At 40.9% G+C, this 16,208-nt stretch overlaps 1 protein-coding gene across 1 annotated transcript in view; it reads left to right on the top strand.

Moving 5' to 3' along the window:
- The window catches only part of TMEM63A (transmembrane protein 63A), a 29,413-nt gene extending 15,906 nt beyond the window's left edge, over window positions 1-13,507 (top strand). The window contains exons 13-22 of the mRNA XM_074162442.1: window positions 762-915; window positions 1,686-1,792; window positions 3,000-3,086; window positions 3,699-3,761; window positions 4,807-4,969; window positions 6,058-6,163; window positions 8,073-8,240; window positions 11,269-11,384; window positions 11,748-11,810; window positions 12,413-13,507. Of these exons, the coding sequence (XP_074018543.1) occupies window positions 762-915; window positions 1,686-1,792; window positions 3,000-3,086; window positions 3,699-3,761; window positions 4,807-4,969; window positions 6,058-6,163; window positions 8,073-8,240; window positions 11,269-11,384; window positions 11,748-11,810; window positions 12,413-12,583 (1,198 nt within the window). The 3' untranslated portion in view covers window positions 12,584-13,507. The remainder of the gene's footprint in view (window positions 1-761; window positions 916-1,685; window positions 1,793-2,999; window positions 3,087-3,698; window positions 3,762-4,806; window positions 4,970-6,057; window positions 6,164-8,072; window positions 8,241-11,268; window positions 11,385-11,747; window positions 11,811-12,412) is intronic.
- Window positions 13,508-16,208: the final 2,701 nt, after the last annotated feature.

Here is a 16,208-nt window from a genome sequence, read left to right as displayed (position 1 = left end):
CACAGGAAATGATCGTTGAGACTCAGCGGGCTGAGACACTTACAAAGCTTTTCTAAACACCTCTGACAGGGGAAGATGGTGGGATTTTGTTGTTTCTCCCCCTTGAAGAAGAGGCGGCACAGGGATTTGCCAAGTTACTTACCTGAGCTCATCAAAAGAGTTTTCCTAGTTAGGGATGCCTCTGTATCCCTGTTTTGTCTGTTCTAAATATTTGGCTTTGGCTGGGGTTCAGATCATTCCAGTCCCCTTGGGAATCAGTTCAGATTACATTTAAGAACTCTGCCTGTTTAAGACCTATGGCTTCTGTTTTAATATGACAGGAAGGGATGCAGGGTTCTTTATTTTTTTTTCAAATCACGGTTTCTTGATAGATTGATTCTGCCTCTGATCGCTGTTCGCTTTGCAGAAAGTCTCTGTCTCCTCTTGTTCTAACTTTAGTCCTTCCGTATTATTAAACAGGGGAAATGTTTCCTCCCAAGCCTTAACTACATTAGACATTGTGTTTGTGTTATGGAAGACTAAATATGTTCTGCTGCAAGCACAATTTATGTTATCATTCAAGAAAGGTTGCACGGTTTTCTTTTTTTCTGATAGCAACTGGAACTTGCGTAGTCCTTTGTTACGCAAGTTTCAGACTACGAAAGCTCAATTTAGAAAAAGCAGTGCCAAAAAAAGTGTCTATTACTTGACAGTATATATATTTTTTAACAGCAAATGCTTACTGCTTGGTTTTATGTCCTCTTTTTTTTTTTTTTTTTCAGGAAAAATCTTTCTGTGCGTGGACTGAAATGGTGGTTTAGATGGGCTTGCATTAATTTGCTGCTTTTTATTGTGCTGTTTTTTCTTACTACTCCTTCCATAATCATCTCAACCATGGACAAGTTCAATGTCACTAAACCCATTCACTATCTTAATGTGAGTATCACCATATATTTGGACATAGCTGTGTGTCAGACCACAGTGTTGATAAACTGATGGGTGTGTAATAAGACAAGGAAACAATGTCTATAAGCTGAATTCAGTTGAAATTCTCAGGATTGTTTTATATATAACTGCTGATTAGAAAGCATATGTCCAGAATCAGGTCTTTAGTCTTCTTTTGTTCCTTGATAGTAAGCTGAAGTAATTTCATCTGAAACTTTATAAATGTCTTACTCGTTTGTAGTAAAAATTTGGATTGCAAATGTACATAATTCTAAATTTTGCAGTCAAAAACTTTGGCCCAAAATGGAATTTCAAGTCTAACTTGTATTTTGATTTTTTTTTTTTTTTTTTTTTTAATGATGAGAAGGGGGGAATTCAGATTTTTAAACTCTGAAGTAAAATACCATGATTTTATTTTTCTTGTTGGATTCAAAGCAGGATGGCACATATAGCTGGTCCTAGTTTGACTACAGCTAAAGTCTCTTGCACACTGTCCATGTTAAATACTTCCTTGAGCTAATGTAAGCTACATAAAAACTTCACTGTTATGGAATTCCGATTTAATTCCCAATATTATTCTTGTTTTTTGTCTTGCACACCACTGCTGAGCACTTATACTCAGATACAGTCTTAAAATGAGTTAATTTCCACAGTCCAACCTGCTGTAATTTACAAAAAGCAAAATACTGCAGCCTCTGTTCTGCAGCAGCTACATTAAAATGTTTTTAATGCTTGTTCTTACTTATTTCTTCCCCCACTAGAATCCCATCGTCAGTCAGTTTTTCCCAACGCTCTTGCTCTGGTCCTTCTCAGCTTTGCTACCAACAATTGTCTATTACTCAACTTTGCTGGAGTCCCACTGGACAAAGTAAGCAAGATTTTTCCTTGGTTTTGGCCTTATCAGCTGAATTACTAAAATATATGAAGAAAATGCTTATCTTTCCTGGAGCTCTTAGGTCAGCATACCTCTCGTAGCAACGAATGTCTTGTTCTCATCTCTTTCTAATGCTATAACCAACACTTTCTTTAAGTAATTTGTAATCAACACAGCAAGTTTAATGTGACCACATGATTTGCTTGTGCTTCCCCCCCAAAACCTCTTGATGTTTAATCGGAAAAAAAATGTGTAAGTTGGGTTCAATGGGTGTAGCTTCAACAGGAACATGGGAAGATCCCATAACCAGCTGGCGCTCTGGGAAGAAGGGAGGTGTGGGTTTGGATGCCCTCTAGGCTGAGAACATCACAGAACCCCAGAATCCCACTTCAACAGAAAGTGTTCCAACTGCTTGTGTGCGATTTATAAAAAGGACACCCATCTTTTTGTTGTTTTGGGTGAAAAAAGTTGTCTGGATATACACTGAATCCCAGCTGTACACTGCACACTGAATCCCAGCTTCACTCCACTCAATCTTTCTTCACAATGCCTGCAGCCGTTTTTTGGATGTTTTTTGTATTCTGAAATCAAATTTTTTGGACTCTCTTCTTTTTTTTTGTACCATTTCCTTGTAAGACATCATGTGCAGAATCTACGGTGTATTCTTCAAAGCTGTATGCTTTTCATCAAAAGCAACAAGCAGAACTTTCTCCAGCATCTCAAATTCTTGCAAGGAGTTTTATACCCTGGCCTTCCTTGAAAAAAAGCCTGAAAGTCTAGCTCTCTAATGTGACTTGAAGGTCAAAAGAATGCAGACAGTTTAAATAGGAGAGGCTATGAAGAATAAAAAAGCATGATGTGTTATTTTTGTAATGCAAATATTATTCTGCTTTCCTTTACCTGCTCTGTGTTAGTAAAAGATGCTCACACATCCCCTTGCTTGTGGTACAGAACCTGTAGTGGTGCTAATCCAGAGTCTGGATTAATGTTCAGAAGTGTTTTCTTTGCTCAAGAAGATACTGAGAACCTGCTTAGTCCAAATTAGTGAATATCTTAAAGGTGTTTGTTCTTTGAGTATCTTATAGCAATGGTGTGGGAAGCTGGAAGTCTTGACGGGTGCTGACATTCTCCAAACAAGATCCTTCAAATGTGGAAGTCTTTTGTATGAGTTTCTTACTTGGTGACTTTTTTGTGTTGGTAGATCTGCAGAGAACAGGATAATGATGCATAAAGTCTACATATTTTTGATCTTCATGGTATTGATTCTGCCCTCCCTTGGTCTGACCAGGTAAAGAATCATGGTTTAACAGAATGATGTTTTTATCATGAGACAGCTTCTGTTTTCTAGTTGAAGTAGTGCCACTCCCTCCTCTGTGTATGATTATATTGTCATTATGCATTAGATTTCAGTGTTCATCTTTCACCTGAGGACTCGTAGCCCTTGAAGTTTCCAAAGGCTGACTTTTCTTTTAGCAAAGAAATTTAAGACCTTGTAAGATCAGTGACGAATTGGAAGTTGCCTGTACTCACCATCATAGCTGGGAACCCAGTTTCCTGACTGTCTTATACTTCGGTTATATAACTCTTTCTTTCCATCTTTAGAGTATTGGACCGTTTCCCTGGCTAACTGGGTAACATGTATTTGTCCTACCTATAGAAGAACTGCTAAAAATCAATCATTACAACTTTAGCATGAAGCAGACATTTGTTTTGTTTGATTCCGTACCTTTTTTTCCTATTTCTGACTATCAATAACTGTAATAAAGCTAAACTAGTGTTCAGATTATTTGGTTAAATTCTCTCTATCCACTATCCTGATCTGAACTACTTAAAAAGAGGAGCAATTTTACACAGTATGAAGCTGTTGGAGACTGAATCACATTAACTGTCTTTCTTGCAGCCTTGATTTCTTTTTCCGTTGGCTGTTTGACAGAGAATCTTCTGATTCTGCAGTTAGGCTGGAGTAAGTATTAGCAACTCTTTGATAAAGTAAAACTTGGGACTTTATTTTCTTTTTTTTTTTTTTTTTTTGCCATTGACTAACCTTGGTTAGTATTAATAAACTTTGCTTGGGGGTGGTACCCTGTGAGATGATGTTGAACTTCTGAATAAGAGGAATAGAATGCAAGTGATTTTGCTGTGAAGGAGTCCATGTTTTTTTCCCTGCAAGATAATGTATACAAACATTCAATAGAGAGACAGTTATTTTCCCAAAACCTTACAAGTTTTGTAGAAGACAAGAAAGGACAGGATGATATGATGCAGGTGAGAGGGGACCAGAAAATATACTGAGGACAGGGGACCTTCCTTAGGATCGCAGTGAGACCAAATAGCTACAGCAGTTCTCTTTCTGAAATCCATTGACTCTGGATTTTAAGAAACGTGAATGTTTTTACACCAGTATTGTAAACTTGCAGATATTGGTTATTATAAACTCTTGTGACTGTGGGTGGAGCGAGAGAATGGAATGCAATTATTAGGGCATAGTTAGGTTTCCAAGTGCTGTTTCAAAATCAGTAACAAGAAGACAATTAGGAGTTAAGCTTGGCGAGACAATTATTCTATTGCAGCCTTACCTCATCTTGTCTCAGGTTGCTGTTGCAGACATAAAATGATGCTCTTGTCTGCCATCAGCCACCCATCAGACTGAACAGTTTATTCCTCATCGAAGCTGCAACTTAGCCAGGCTCTTATGGTGTACTCCAGTTACTGCATTTAAAGCTATGTAGCTATAAATATATATGAAGTAAATACAAAAATTATATAAAATAAATATATTAAATATTTATGTAATTTTATATTATTTTATATATATATATTATATATGTAGCTATATATGTATATAGCTTTTTCAGCAAGATTATTGGAAGTCTTCTAGCCACTTCTTATGGTGACCTGCTCTTATTCTTATAGTAAGAGTTTTCCAAGGTGATAGGGATCCATTGTTTATACGCTGTATTAACTTGTCTGCTTTCCAGTCAGTGTCTTTCTGATGTCTCTCCTTGCAGATGTGTCTTTTTGCCTGACCAGGGAGCCTTCTTTGTCAACTACGTGATTGCCTCTGCTTTCATTGGCAATGGGATGGAGCTGCTGCGCCTCCCTGGTCTCATCCTTTACACCATACGCATGATAATGGCCAAGTCCACAGCAGAAAGGAAAAATATTAAACAGGTATTAGAGCCCCTCCTTAGCAAGAGACAATTAAATGACTGATCTTTATCAGGAACAGTGGGAGCCCCCATCTGTCATACCATTAACTATCATATCCTGTCATTTTTTTTTTTTTTTATGGCCTTTCACTCATCTGTGACAAGTTTTTATTCCCTTCATTTGCAGCACGGGTAATGGGGAGGTATTTAATCAAGTCAGAGATAGTCAAAAATCAAAACCCAAGCTCTGAACTTCAGGTATTATTCTTTTCATAGCTCCAAGTCAGAGTTTTATGATTTCTGTTTCATAGGATAGTTCTGATTTTATCTTATAGCCTAAATTCATGGTTTTTAAAATTCAGGTCTGTCTAGTTAGTTTCTTCTGTCAGCCTGCAGGTGTGTACAACTTACTTTAATCTGAACATACACCTAGCAAAATATATACTTATTGTCTGTCTTCCATTTCAAGTGGTGAACTTTCACTTCCAGGTGATGTGCCATCTTGCAGCTTGAAATTCCAGGTGTTACAATGGAAACATAAGCCTCTATACAGCTGCCCCTGTTCTTCTTTTTCTTTTTTTTGTTTCTTTTTTGCTTTTTCTATGGGTGGGTGGGTTCCATTTTTAAAAAATTCATTTAAACGTTCACTTCTGTTAACTGTTACTTATTACCCCTTGCTCTGGTTGAAATTACTTATATTGATTTCTTCATCCCAAGAAGAAAAAGTGGGACTACTGACCACACCATAGCTTTGATCTCTTGAACTTTCCCTACTGGGAAAGCCAACACAAGGAACAGTACAGATTCAATGGAATCTGCAGTGAAATGAAGATGAGTTTGGAACAATTATTTTCTACCTCATGGTTTTAAGTAGTTGCTTCTTGTAGATGAAAACAGATTCCCTGAGGAATCACTTCAAGACTATGAAAGAAGCAGCGTATTTTCTGGAAGCACAGATGCTTAAAGCGCATAATACTTCACCTCTGTAATGATGTCGTTTATGTCTCTTAGGGAAATAACTGAGAGAATAAGAAAAGGTGAACTGTTGCTTTAGTGAATCTAGTCTTAATTCCTGACAGATAGTTTTGGGTGTTTTGTTTTTCGTCTTAGCAACAAGCATTTGAATATGAATTTGGAGCAATGTACGCCTGGATGTTGTGCGTGTTCACTGTCATCATGGCCTACAGCATTACGTGTCCCATCATTGTCCCCTTTGGTAAGTTTTCCGGTGAGCTGTGGGCGTGCGGGAGGCTCAGAAGGCCCAGTTCTGCATCCTTATTCTAGTTCAAATGCTGATAGTCCATCCTTAGGACTTGGAGCCAAGTTTCCTTCCCTGCTCATGGAAAAACAGGGCTGAAGATGGTGAATTACTTGCCTTTTTACTGCCTTTAGAATTTGGAAGTATATTTAATGTCTATTAAATGCTTATTTTATTTCTCAAGTTTGAATGTATTAGCTCCGGTGGTGGTTTTTAATCATTAAGTGTAGGAGTTTAGGTAGGTTTGGGGATGAGGGGATTATTTATATCTCTGGGTTCTTGAGGTCTGGGAGAAGCAAGCTGCAGAGGGTACCAGTCTGGAGGTCCACCTAAAGTAGCCAAACTTGAGACGTTCTGATCCCCAAATCCTTTAAGTACGTTTGAAATACCTTTTGTCCTAAAGTTTGACTGATGTATATAAAATGAGGCACAAAAATAAGCATGTTGATCCAGGAGCAAGAGGCTGGAAAACTACCTTGTGTTTTCACTGCTGCAGCTCTTCTGCGTCACAAAGATGCATCTTCTGCATCTTCCAGTTTTAGGTGTGGAATCTAAAATTCCCCATCCTGAATGAGGAAAGGAGCTGTGGTCACCACTGTGCCATGGACAGCTCTATGGGCCTGACCCAATGATGTGCTGACTGCTTTGCTGGGATGTGGTCTTGGTGGACACTGTAACTGCCCTTTGACTGGAAAAGGAAATGTTATATATTCTGGTAGATTTGCTGCCTTAGAAAACCAGTTAAGTAGGAGTTGAGGGCATGTGGGTGGAGCACAGCTGCCCCATGGTGTAGATGGAGCTGCAGTCCTACAGGACCCTGAGAAGGTCTCCAGATCTCAGAGTCACAGATCTTTTTCTAGGATATTTCTCTTATTCGGTTGGTTTATCTCTGTCCAATGAACAAAACTTAACAGTTCTGCCCGAAGTTACCTATATATCTGGCTTTGTCTACTTTTCTTCTTGTACCAGCCATTAAACCCTGTATGGGTATGCAAGAAATTAGCAATTAGCAATCTGTCCAGAACTCACAGACAGTTGTCCATCTTTAGTGACTGTGACATGATCTATATCTGATTTTATTGCATCTTTCATTCACAGAGATTCTGGAGTGTCATAAGAATTATGTATAAAGAATCGTTTCAGCAGCTACAGATATTTCCACTCTGGAAACCTGTTTATCAGGCATAAGTAGTGCTAAATTATTTCATATAGTTGGTATTTTCCTTCTCTAATGCAAAGTTTTAGAGAGGTAGAGATCTAATTTAGCTAATTATGTTGTATTGTTCAGAACTGCTTTTAATCAACAACCTTATTACTGGGAGAATGTGGCCAATTTTTTTTGGTTACGATATACTTGATATTTATTTATGTTTCGTTTTGTGTGCAGTTGTCAATGTCTGAATGCGCTACTGCAGTGACTGGCTTCTTTTGTGGGGATAAGAAATAGCTGATTGAAATCCAGTCATGGATCTGTTGAAGGCTGAGAAAGAGACATTAAGCTGCTGTTAGATCTTTCTTCTTTCCCAGTAGGGTAGTGGAGGAGGTACCATGTCCTCCCTGCTGGCTTGGCCTCGTGTGCCAGCGCTAGGAGGGAGCTCTAGGATCTCTCTGGGAGCATGAGTAGTGCCACGGAGAAGTGTGTGGAGATGGGGAAGTATGGGGAGACCCCAGGGGTCTTGGGCTGGGGACATAGCAACCTCAGGAGCGGGCTGCTCTCACGCAGCTCTACCCCAGTCGTGTTTGGGCTGTGTCCACCATTGGTACCTGGATTTTCAGTCACTTTTTTAGTGTAGATCTGCTCACAGAATTGCTGCTTTTTATCAAGTCTTCAACAGCCTCTCCTTGGCTCTTGCTTTTTTCCTTCCAGGTTTAATATACATACTCCTGAAGCACATGGTGGACCGTTATAACCTTTACTATGCATATCTCCCTGCCAAGCTGGAGAAGAAGATGCACTTTGCAGCTGTGAATCAGGCCCTTGCAGCTCCAATTCTCTGCCTTTTCTGGCTTTATTTTTTCTCATTTTTGCGGCTAGGTAAGTATTACCTTTTTCTACCTGGAAGCTGTTCCTATGTCTCGTGCCAGCTTACATAAATTACACGTGAAGTTTCATAGGCTTTGTGGACTTCCCTTTTTGCTTCCATAAGTGGGAAGCTGATACATTACCTTAAAACTGTTAGCGTGGAGCTTCGTATCTCTTCATTTTAGAGGAGATCATGTGTTCCCTAAATCTGTAGAGTTTGAATTGGCCAGTTGGGCTGTGGAGTGGCAGACAGTAAAAATCACTAAGCAGAGCTAATTCTGAATAGATTTTTGTTTTTTCATTTAGAAAAAAATGCTGAAATGTTGGCTAATGCTATGAAGGCCTATGTTCTATGTCTTCCATCAAACTTTACATGGAAGACTGCAGTGAGATGGCGGCTCTCCTCCCCATGTTGTGATTAAATTCCACACAAACCTGAGGTTTTAATTTTAAAAATAGGGATGTTCTGTTATTTTTCAAATACTTGGCATTGATAGCATTGGCTGTGGTGTACTGACAGCTTTGATGTCAGAAAAGGTAGGCAATAGCTGGTTGCTTTTTATCTGGGATATAGGAGGAAGCATTTGACATGGAACAGGGATGATGCTAGAAGGAGTTGAGCTTCCCTTCTTGGGAAGGAGGCCCTTGGCATCTGTCTGTATTTTGCCCTCTTTGCTTTCACAGCACTGGTGACAAACGACCATGCTTGCATTGTGTTTTTCTAGCATACTAGTAAAAAAAATACTGTTGGCAGACTGTCAACTTCAGAGATGGCTCCCTGTGGTTGTAAGAGACACTTGGAACTATTGCTTCAGGCTGTCCTTGGATTTGAGCAGATGTCCCTGTGTTACCTGTATTTCTGAGAGCCTGTTTTTTCCCTTGTTTTGAGATCTGTCTTTGCAACCAGGAAGACCAACAAACCTATGTCCTCTAAAACAACAGCAGAATTTCTAGACTATGCTTTAGAAGAATCAACTCCAAACACGCAGCAATTGAGGTGCCTCTTTAGTTGTTACGAAGGAAGTCCTGGTGTAGTAAAAATTTAAAATCTTTGTAATGTTGTTTTCTGGTTGTGCATCTGTGGTAAAACCATCATTTGTCGTGGAACTCAGTAAAATGGAAAACACAGAACAAGTTAACCATGTTTGGCTTGGTCAGTATAGAGGACCCTCTTTAGGGGATGTTTTGGGGGATTTGTTGGTGCTCTGGCCAAGTGCTGTGTCTGGGAGGTGGGAACTCGAGATTTGGATTTCATTGCCATTGATTTCATGGCTGCTTCTTGTGCCAAAGAGGAGGAAGGAGCGGGAAGAATGTTCTGCTTCCTTATCTGCGAAATAGATCAGTTTATAGTGTGTGAAGCTCAATTGCTTAGTCATGGATTTGCACAGTTTGCCTGGTGTGGATATTTCAGTCTGGTTGTGGAGTATAGTGATAATACTCTGTTTTCTCACTCATTATTAATATTAACATAAGGCTTGCAGAGCTTCTATCCCAGTTCTCAGCCAGGATCAAAGATCACCAGTCTCCTGGGATGGTCACTTAAGTCCCACTTTCTCCGGAGCTGTTGGCAGGGAGAGCTGCTGAGGCACAGGGCAGGGAAAATTTATCTTTGGAGACTACTTCTTCCCTGCTCTCTGAACATTGTGGTTCATGCTGTATGTTGGCTTTGGTGTAGACGTGCCTCGCCAGCTGGTAAATACTGATGTAACCTACGCTGAGAAAAACCTCTTCTAAAGGACATTCCAGAATACCCACAGGGAGACTTTTTCATTTCCCTCTTTGATTTGAATAGTGACGTGTTTATGAGGTGGGTTTTTTTTGTTGGTGTGTGTCTGTTTTGTTGTGGTTTTTTTTCCCCTTCATGAACAGACCTTCTAAAAAGTAAAACTTGTCTGTTCTGTGCTACTGCACATGCTGGGGTTACCACAAAAATATTTGAGGGTTTGGTGTTGCCTCTTTTGACAGAGAAGTTTGGAAACAGCTAGTTTTTTGGCTTTTTTTCCTATTATCTTATTCAAGTCGTCTTTGCTGCAAAATGAGATTAATTTCTTCAGAATATTTCCCCAGCAGACCTGAGGAATAATAAGTCACTGTAATCATCATAACTTTTTCCGTACTAGAGGCTGCTACCACGTCCTTTCTTACAGTTTTGTATCTCTTTCTCTCTTTCTTTCTGTCTCTGAAAAAACCCTTACCTTTCAGCTTAGTTCATGTTTACTCAGTTTCTTTTCTTGATCCTTTTCCTTGGATTCCTCCCAGTTCTGTCCATATTTTATTGCGGTGTTCTACACAGACAACACTGCTCAAGTTGAAGGTTCAGTAGCACCAGATACTTTTATATAGGTACCAGAGACTTGCTTTGTTTTTTGGGTGTTTTGTTGTTCCTTCTCATGTTTTGTGATAGCATCACACTATCGAATGCTTTCCAGCTTGAAATCACCAGTTGTATTCTGCAGTGCTACAGGCTTGTTTTCCCTCATATCTACATTTCATTTTTCCTTCCAAACGGTAGTTATTTGCAGTTTTCTACATACAATTTCATCTCACCACTTATTTTTGGTTGGGTGTTTTTTCCTTGATAGAGGGGGGGGTCGTCTAATCTATCGACATAATTTTTGTATTTTTTTTTTCCTATTTTTTTTTCTGTGGGTTGTTTGCACACCATCTAGTTTGGTGCCATCCTCATATTTAATAAATGGACTCTATCTATTACATTTCACAGATCATTAATGAAAGTATTTTAGAAGTGGGTCCAGAATAGATGACTGAGGGAGGAGAAGAATCGCACTGAATCTTGTTTACCATTCAAGCATTGCAGCTGGCCTTTAAGAAAGCTGGGGAAACAACTTTCTCAGCAGTTTTACCAGTCAACAAGATTTGTGCATAATGAGGTTCTTCTGTTTGTGGCTGGAAATGGTGTGCCCAGTCCTCTAAGGAAAAAAAACCAAACCACAGGGCTTCTGAAAATGGGCAAGATAAAAGGTTTGTTTCTTTTTCCTGCTATGTATTTTTATATTGTATTCTCTGGATATTTTTCTAGGCTTTAAAGCACCTACAACCATGTTTACCTTCCTAGTTGTCAACATCACAATTGTTATTTGCTTGGCTTACACTTGTTTTGGCTGTTTCAAGTACCTGAGCCCACTGAATTACAAGGTAAGCGATGGATACCTCACACCCTTCAGCACCTTGGTGTAGCACCAGCTATTCCAGCTGGGTGGTTCTTATCTTCTCGTTAGCGGTGTCTGTCCACAGAGGTTCATCCTGGTAAGATGGCTAAAGAGGGCTGGTAGTACAGGTGGGCTGCTGGACACAGTGGAAATGCTGTCAGTGGTAGCAGGAACTGAATTTGGAAGAGTAGCATGGAAGAAGAACTCAAGAGGATGGGAAGAGAGAGGACCAGCACTGCACAGGGATCTCTCTGTGCTGGTTTTTGGGTGCTTATGATCTCTGTAGATTGTATTGACTTTCCAGTCTGATGTTGTGTCTCTTTCTTTCCCCACCTGTTACTGGTTACAGATAGAAGACACACAGTGTGAAAGGGGAAGTGACACAGATGTACCAACCATCCCAACATCTTCTGTAAGAAGTTAAGAGTTACTAATATTCTCTTACGTTTCCTAGAGACACTTAATTTCTCACCCTGCTTACCAAAGAGCATGTGTAGGAGATACTAGTCTGAATGGACTGTGGGACTTCCCATATGTGTGTGGGACCAGAGAGTTCTGCAGATGGGCTCCTTGGCTGTTCCCAGGTGGCCTTCCAGAAGTACCTTCGTCTGATGCTTTGGGAGTAGTTGAGAGATGCTACTTCCAGCAGCTCTGTAACACTGCGTACTGGGGCCTTACACCAGACAGACCCTCACATCTTGACAGCCGCCAGATGCAGTCAGCTGCCACTGCTTTGTGACTTGGAGAGTTGTGACGTGGATAGCGGGTCCTACCTGCCATGTCGCTAAAAAGGATGTAGGACTGAGGTAGAAATAGAGGTCTTTGTGCCCCAGTCTACAAGTATGGGTGAGTGCTGCAGCAGGAAGCGTCCATTAGGGTGCAAAAGGCCTTAGGTGTTAAGGTGAAGAATGGGAAATGGATGAAGAGTGGCAAGGGGAAAAATGATCCTGGGTGAATTTAGCCCACTGTTGTACTTGGAGAGACTAGTAAAACCCTTGACGCTTGTGATTTCAGATGTACGTCCCCCGAGTTTTGCATCCTTATTCTACAGAAAGGACGATGTTTGCCCATAAGGAGCAGCAATCGTATGGCACCATGGACAACACTAATTCACAGCCAGAAGAAATCATAAACTATTCTGACGGACCTGCGATTATTGAGCAGGCGTCGAGAGGTTCGTTTTGAATGCCAAGGACTGACACGAGGTGGAGCACTTGGTCCAGGTTTACCAGAACTAATTCCCCACCACCAGCCAGCTACTAAGTATTCTCTTTTATTTACATATTCCTGCCTACAGAAGAGGTACAGAAATTATTCATTGTGTGGTCTGCAGCTGTGCTCGGAGGTTAAAAAGCAGATGCCTTGGGACTGATTGTTTTCCAGGCTCTCTACACACAGCGTGAAACAAACATGTTGAACACAGAGATGCTGATCCTCAGGGACTTCACTTCTGCTATCTCACCACTTGCCTTATGAATTTAACTTATGCTGCATAGGGATAACTGGTCACCAAAGTAAATGCAGCTGTTACAGCTGTCATTTATTTATTCAAAAGAGTTATTTTAAAAAGTAATAATTAAAAAAAAAAAAGTATTTATAAACCTCTTGGGATGTGTGAAATCCTGAGGCAATGTCACTTTTGATGCAGATGCTGTTTGCGTGGGTGCTGAGGATGGTGTGTGGGAGTCTCTCCTCTTGTCACCCAAAGTAGTCAGTGTAGTCTTGACCATGTTAAAGAGATGAGGGAGTTACTGTGCACTTGTGTACTAAAAGTACCAAAGCAAAGAGACTGGTGTAAGGAGGGGAGTGATTTATCTGATGCTGGTTTTAGATATTTTTGGAGGGCGTTTAGGTTGTTAGTTTCTATTCACTTTTTTTTTAAGGGCCTTCCACAATGAGAGTTCACTTGCCAACAGTAAAGAATGTAAACATTTTATCTTTTTTTTTAATCTTGGGTCAAAATGACAGATCTGTGGGTTTTCTCTATAGTGCCAATTATATGAGCTGTAAGATGCTAAGTTTTTTAATTATATATAAGGTGCCAATTCATTCCAAAGTACATTGTGTCAAAGTGTAACTAATAACCATGAAGCAATAAAACACTGAATTTCGGGCTGTCTTGATTAATTTATTTTTGACTTCGTGTATCAAAACAGTTCTTTTGCTTGCTGCCTCACAACATGATCAGTGTCATGAACTGTCATGAGGCTTAGAATGACAGTATGTCCCATGAGAGATCTGAATAATTTTAAATTTCTCTAGGGGATGAATCTTGGTGACCTTTGGGGAGGAGGAGGTTTTGGCCCTCCCAAGCCCTCTGTTTGCCTGCTCGTCGTTAAACTGTTAGTTCCTGAACTTGACCTTTCCTGGCACGTCTGTAAAGCAGCAACAGCTTGAGGTTGGAGAAGAATTTGTGCCGTAAATAAGTGTGTACAGATGTTCAGTGTCTTACAGGACTGGCTCCAGCTTCCTAGGAGCAGCAGTCTGGATGGATGCCCAGCAGGAGACCTGCCCTGCTGCAAGAAGGACCCTGCGAAAGCTCTGATAACTCTGGGGACCTGCCCGTCCTGTTAGTTGAAGGTACATGTAACTCCTGGTTCTTAAAAGGCAAACAAGGTGCCTTGTCTGGTGGGGGGGCATGGATTTGTGTCAGACTTCTTTATACTGTGTCCCCCGGATACAAACTGCCATTTAAGATTGGTATTCAAACCAGGAAAAAAGAAAACCAACAGACTCCATGTTTTTTCACTTGCCTCTGAGTCTCTTGTACACATGTGAGAACAGGAGGAGAACGGAGTCTGTTGTATGAATTAGATCAGGAGTCTGGGATTGTTCTAACTCATTTCCAGCTGCAGTACCCTGTCTCATACAGGTGTCTGCAGAAGCAGTGGACATTTACGTGTATATTAATTGAGGAATCAAAGAAGTGATTCAACTACCACACCTGACCTGTTTACAGTGCTGGTGTTGAGGGGGTTTTATGCTCTGTAGTATAACTTCCTTTTTTGAGCAAGTGACTTGTGATATTCACTGTGAGGTTCTATATGTCATATCAAGGACAAAAACCCTTTTGGTGACTGGATTTCCTTTTTGTGCTTGGAAGGCTGCTGGACCATGCTAGTGAAGCTCCCACAGCTAGTGGCTGGCACAGGTTCCGTACAAATGGGGCCAGGTCTCCTGTGAACTTGGATGAACCCACCTCCAGTCATGCCAGTGTGCTTCGGATAGAGAATATGGGAAAACCTGTTGGGTAATGAAATGTTGCATCTTGCTAAATAGTCATTGCTGGCATTTGAGGAACCAGTTCATGTGTCTGGTGGGGAAATCATGTGCACGTTTCACTTATCATGTAGCTGCCATTCTTGTTTGCCACCGTTTAAACTCCTGGAAATGTCTGATATTAGGACACTAATATCAGTGAGTAGTTTGAGTAAAGGCTGGGATCACCTATTAGGGAATTATCACAAGACTTCCATGTATAGCAACACACAAATTGAAGGCTGGTTTATCAGTTTTGCTGATTTAAAAAAAAAAAAAAAGATACTTGCTTCCCAGTATCTTTTGAGTCTCTCTCTGAGAGCTGGAAGTAATTAGGAAATCGCACTGACTAATTTGTTCCTTCATGCTGGTGGATATCTCTGAGAGGATAAAATTAGATGGGCAGAAGAAACTCCTTGCATTCCTTGCTGAGCCTTAGAGAAGAGCTGAGGGATAGAAGCCTCAACAAATATGGATATTGGCTGCACTGCATTTGAAATTCACATTTAAAGCCGTTGCACATTCTTTACGGTTCTTTTTATAAATCTTTTGGCAGGAATCCCAAACAAGTGGCCCAGCTGGAGTTGCTGATTGTAGCTCCCAGAAGCCACATTCGCTGGGATCAGGCGCCTGCTGCTTGCCTTGCACCACTCCGTTGGAACAACTCCTCTCCTCTGCATCGCTCCTTGTGAAGTCCTCACTTGCCTTCCTGCCGCTGCCACCACTAGAACGTGAATCCACAACAAGTCTAACGCGCAAACGTGAGTGAGCCCCACAGTGTGGTCTGTGGTGGGATTCTCCGTGACGTAACTGAGGGGACAACCCTTGAAAGAAAAGTTGAAGAATGGAGCCTGTTTGATATTTGTACAGTTCGGTGCACTGCTGCAAAGACTTCACTACATAGCATTTTCTTGCCTATAGAAGAAAATGATACATGGTGTGGTGAGACTCAGAAAACCCCCCAAAACCTTTGGCTATCGTAGATACATCCAGCTCTGTGCCAGTTGGAGCTTATTCTCTGTGTATGCCCAGTCTGGTTCACTCCCTGTCCTACTGCAACTCATAGAATGTTTTGAGTTGGAAGGGACCTTTAAAGGTCATCTAGTCCAAGCCCCCTGCAGTAAGCAGGGACATCTTTAACTAGATGAGGTTGCTCAGAGCCCCATCCAGCCTGACCTTGACTGTTTCCAAGGATGGGGCAGCCACAGCTTCTCTGGGCAACCTGTTCCAGTGTCTCACCACCCTCACAGGAAAGAATTTCTTCCTGAGATCTCATCTAAATCTCCCCTCTTTCAGTTTAAAACCGTTACTCCTTGTCCTGTTGCTCCACTCCCTGATCAAGAGTCCCTCCCCATCTCTCCTGTAGCCCCCTTTAGGTACTAGAAGGGGCTCTAAGGTCTCCCTGGAGCCTTCCCTTCTCCAGTCTGAACATCCCCAACTTTCTCAGCCTGTCCTCATAGCAGAGGTGCTCCATCCCTCTGAGCATCTTTGTGGCCATAATGAAGACTCCAGTTTCTGCAATCTTGAATGAAGATTCAAGGCCTAAATGAGA

This window comes from Numenius arquata, chromosome 2, assembly GCF_964106895.1.
Source record: "Numenius arquata chromosome 2, bNumArq3.hap1.1, whole genome shotgun sequence".
Lineage (NCBI taxonomy): Eukaryota > Metazoa > Chordata > Aves > Charadriiformes > Scolopacidae > Numenius > Numenius arquata.
The sequence above is the reverse complement of the archived record's forward strand: the minus strand, read 5'-3'. Positions and strand labels throughout refer to the sequence as shown.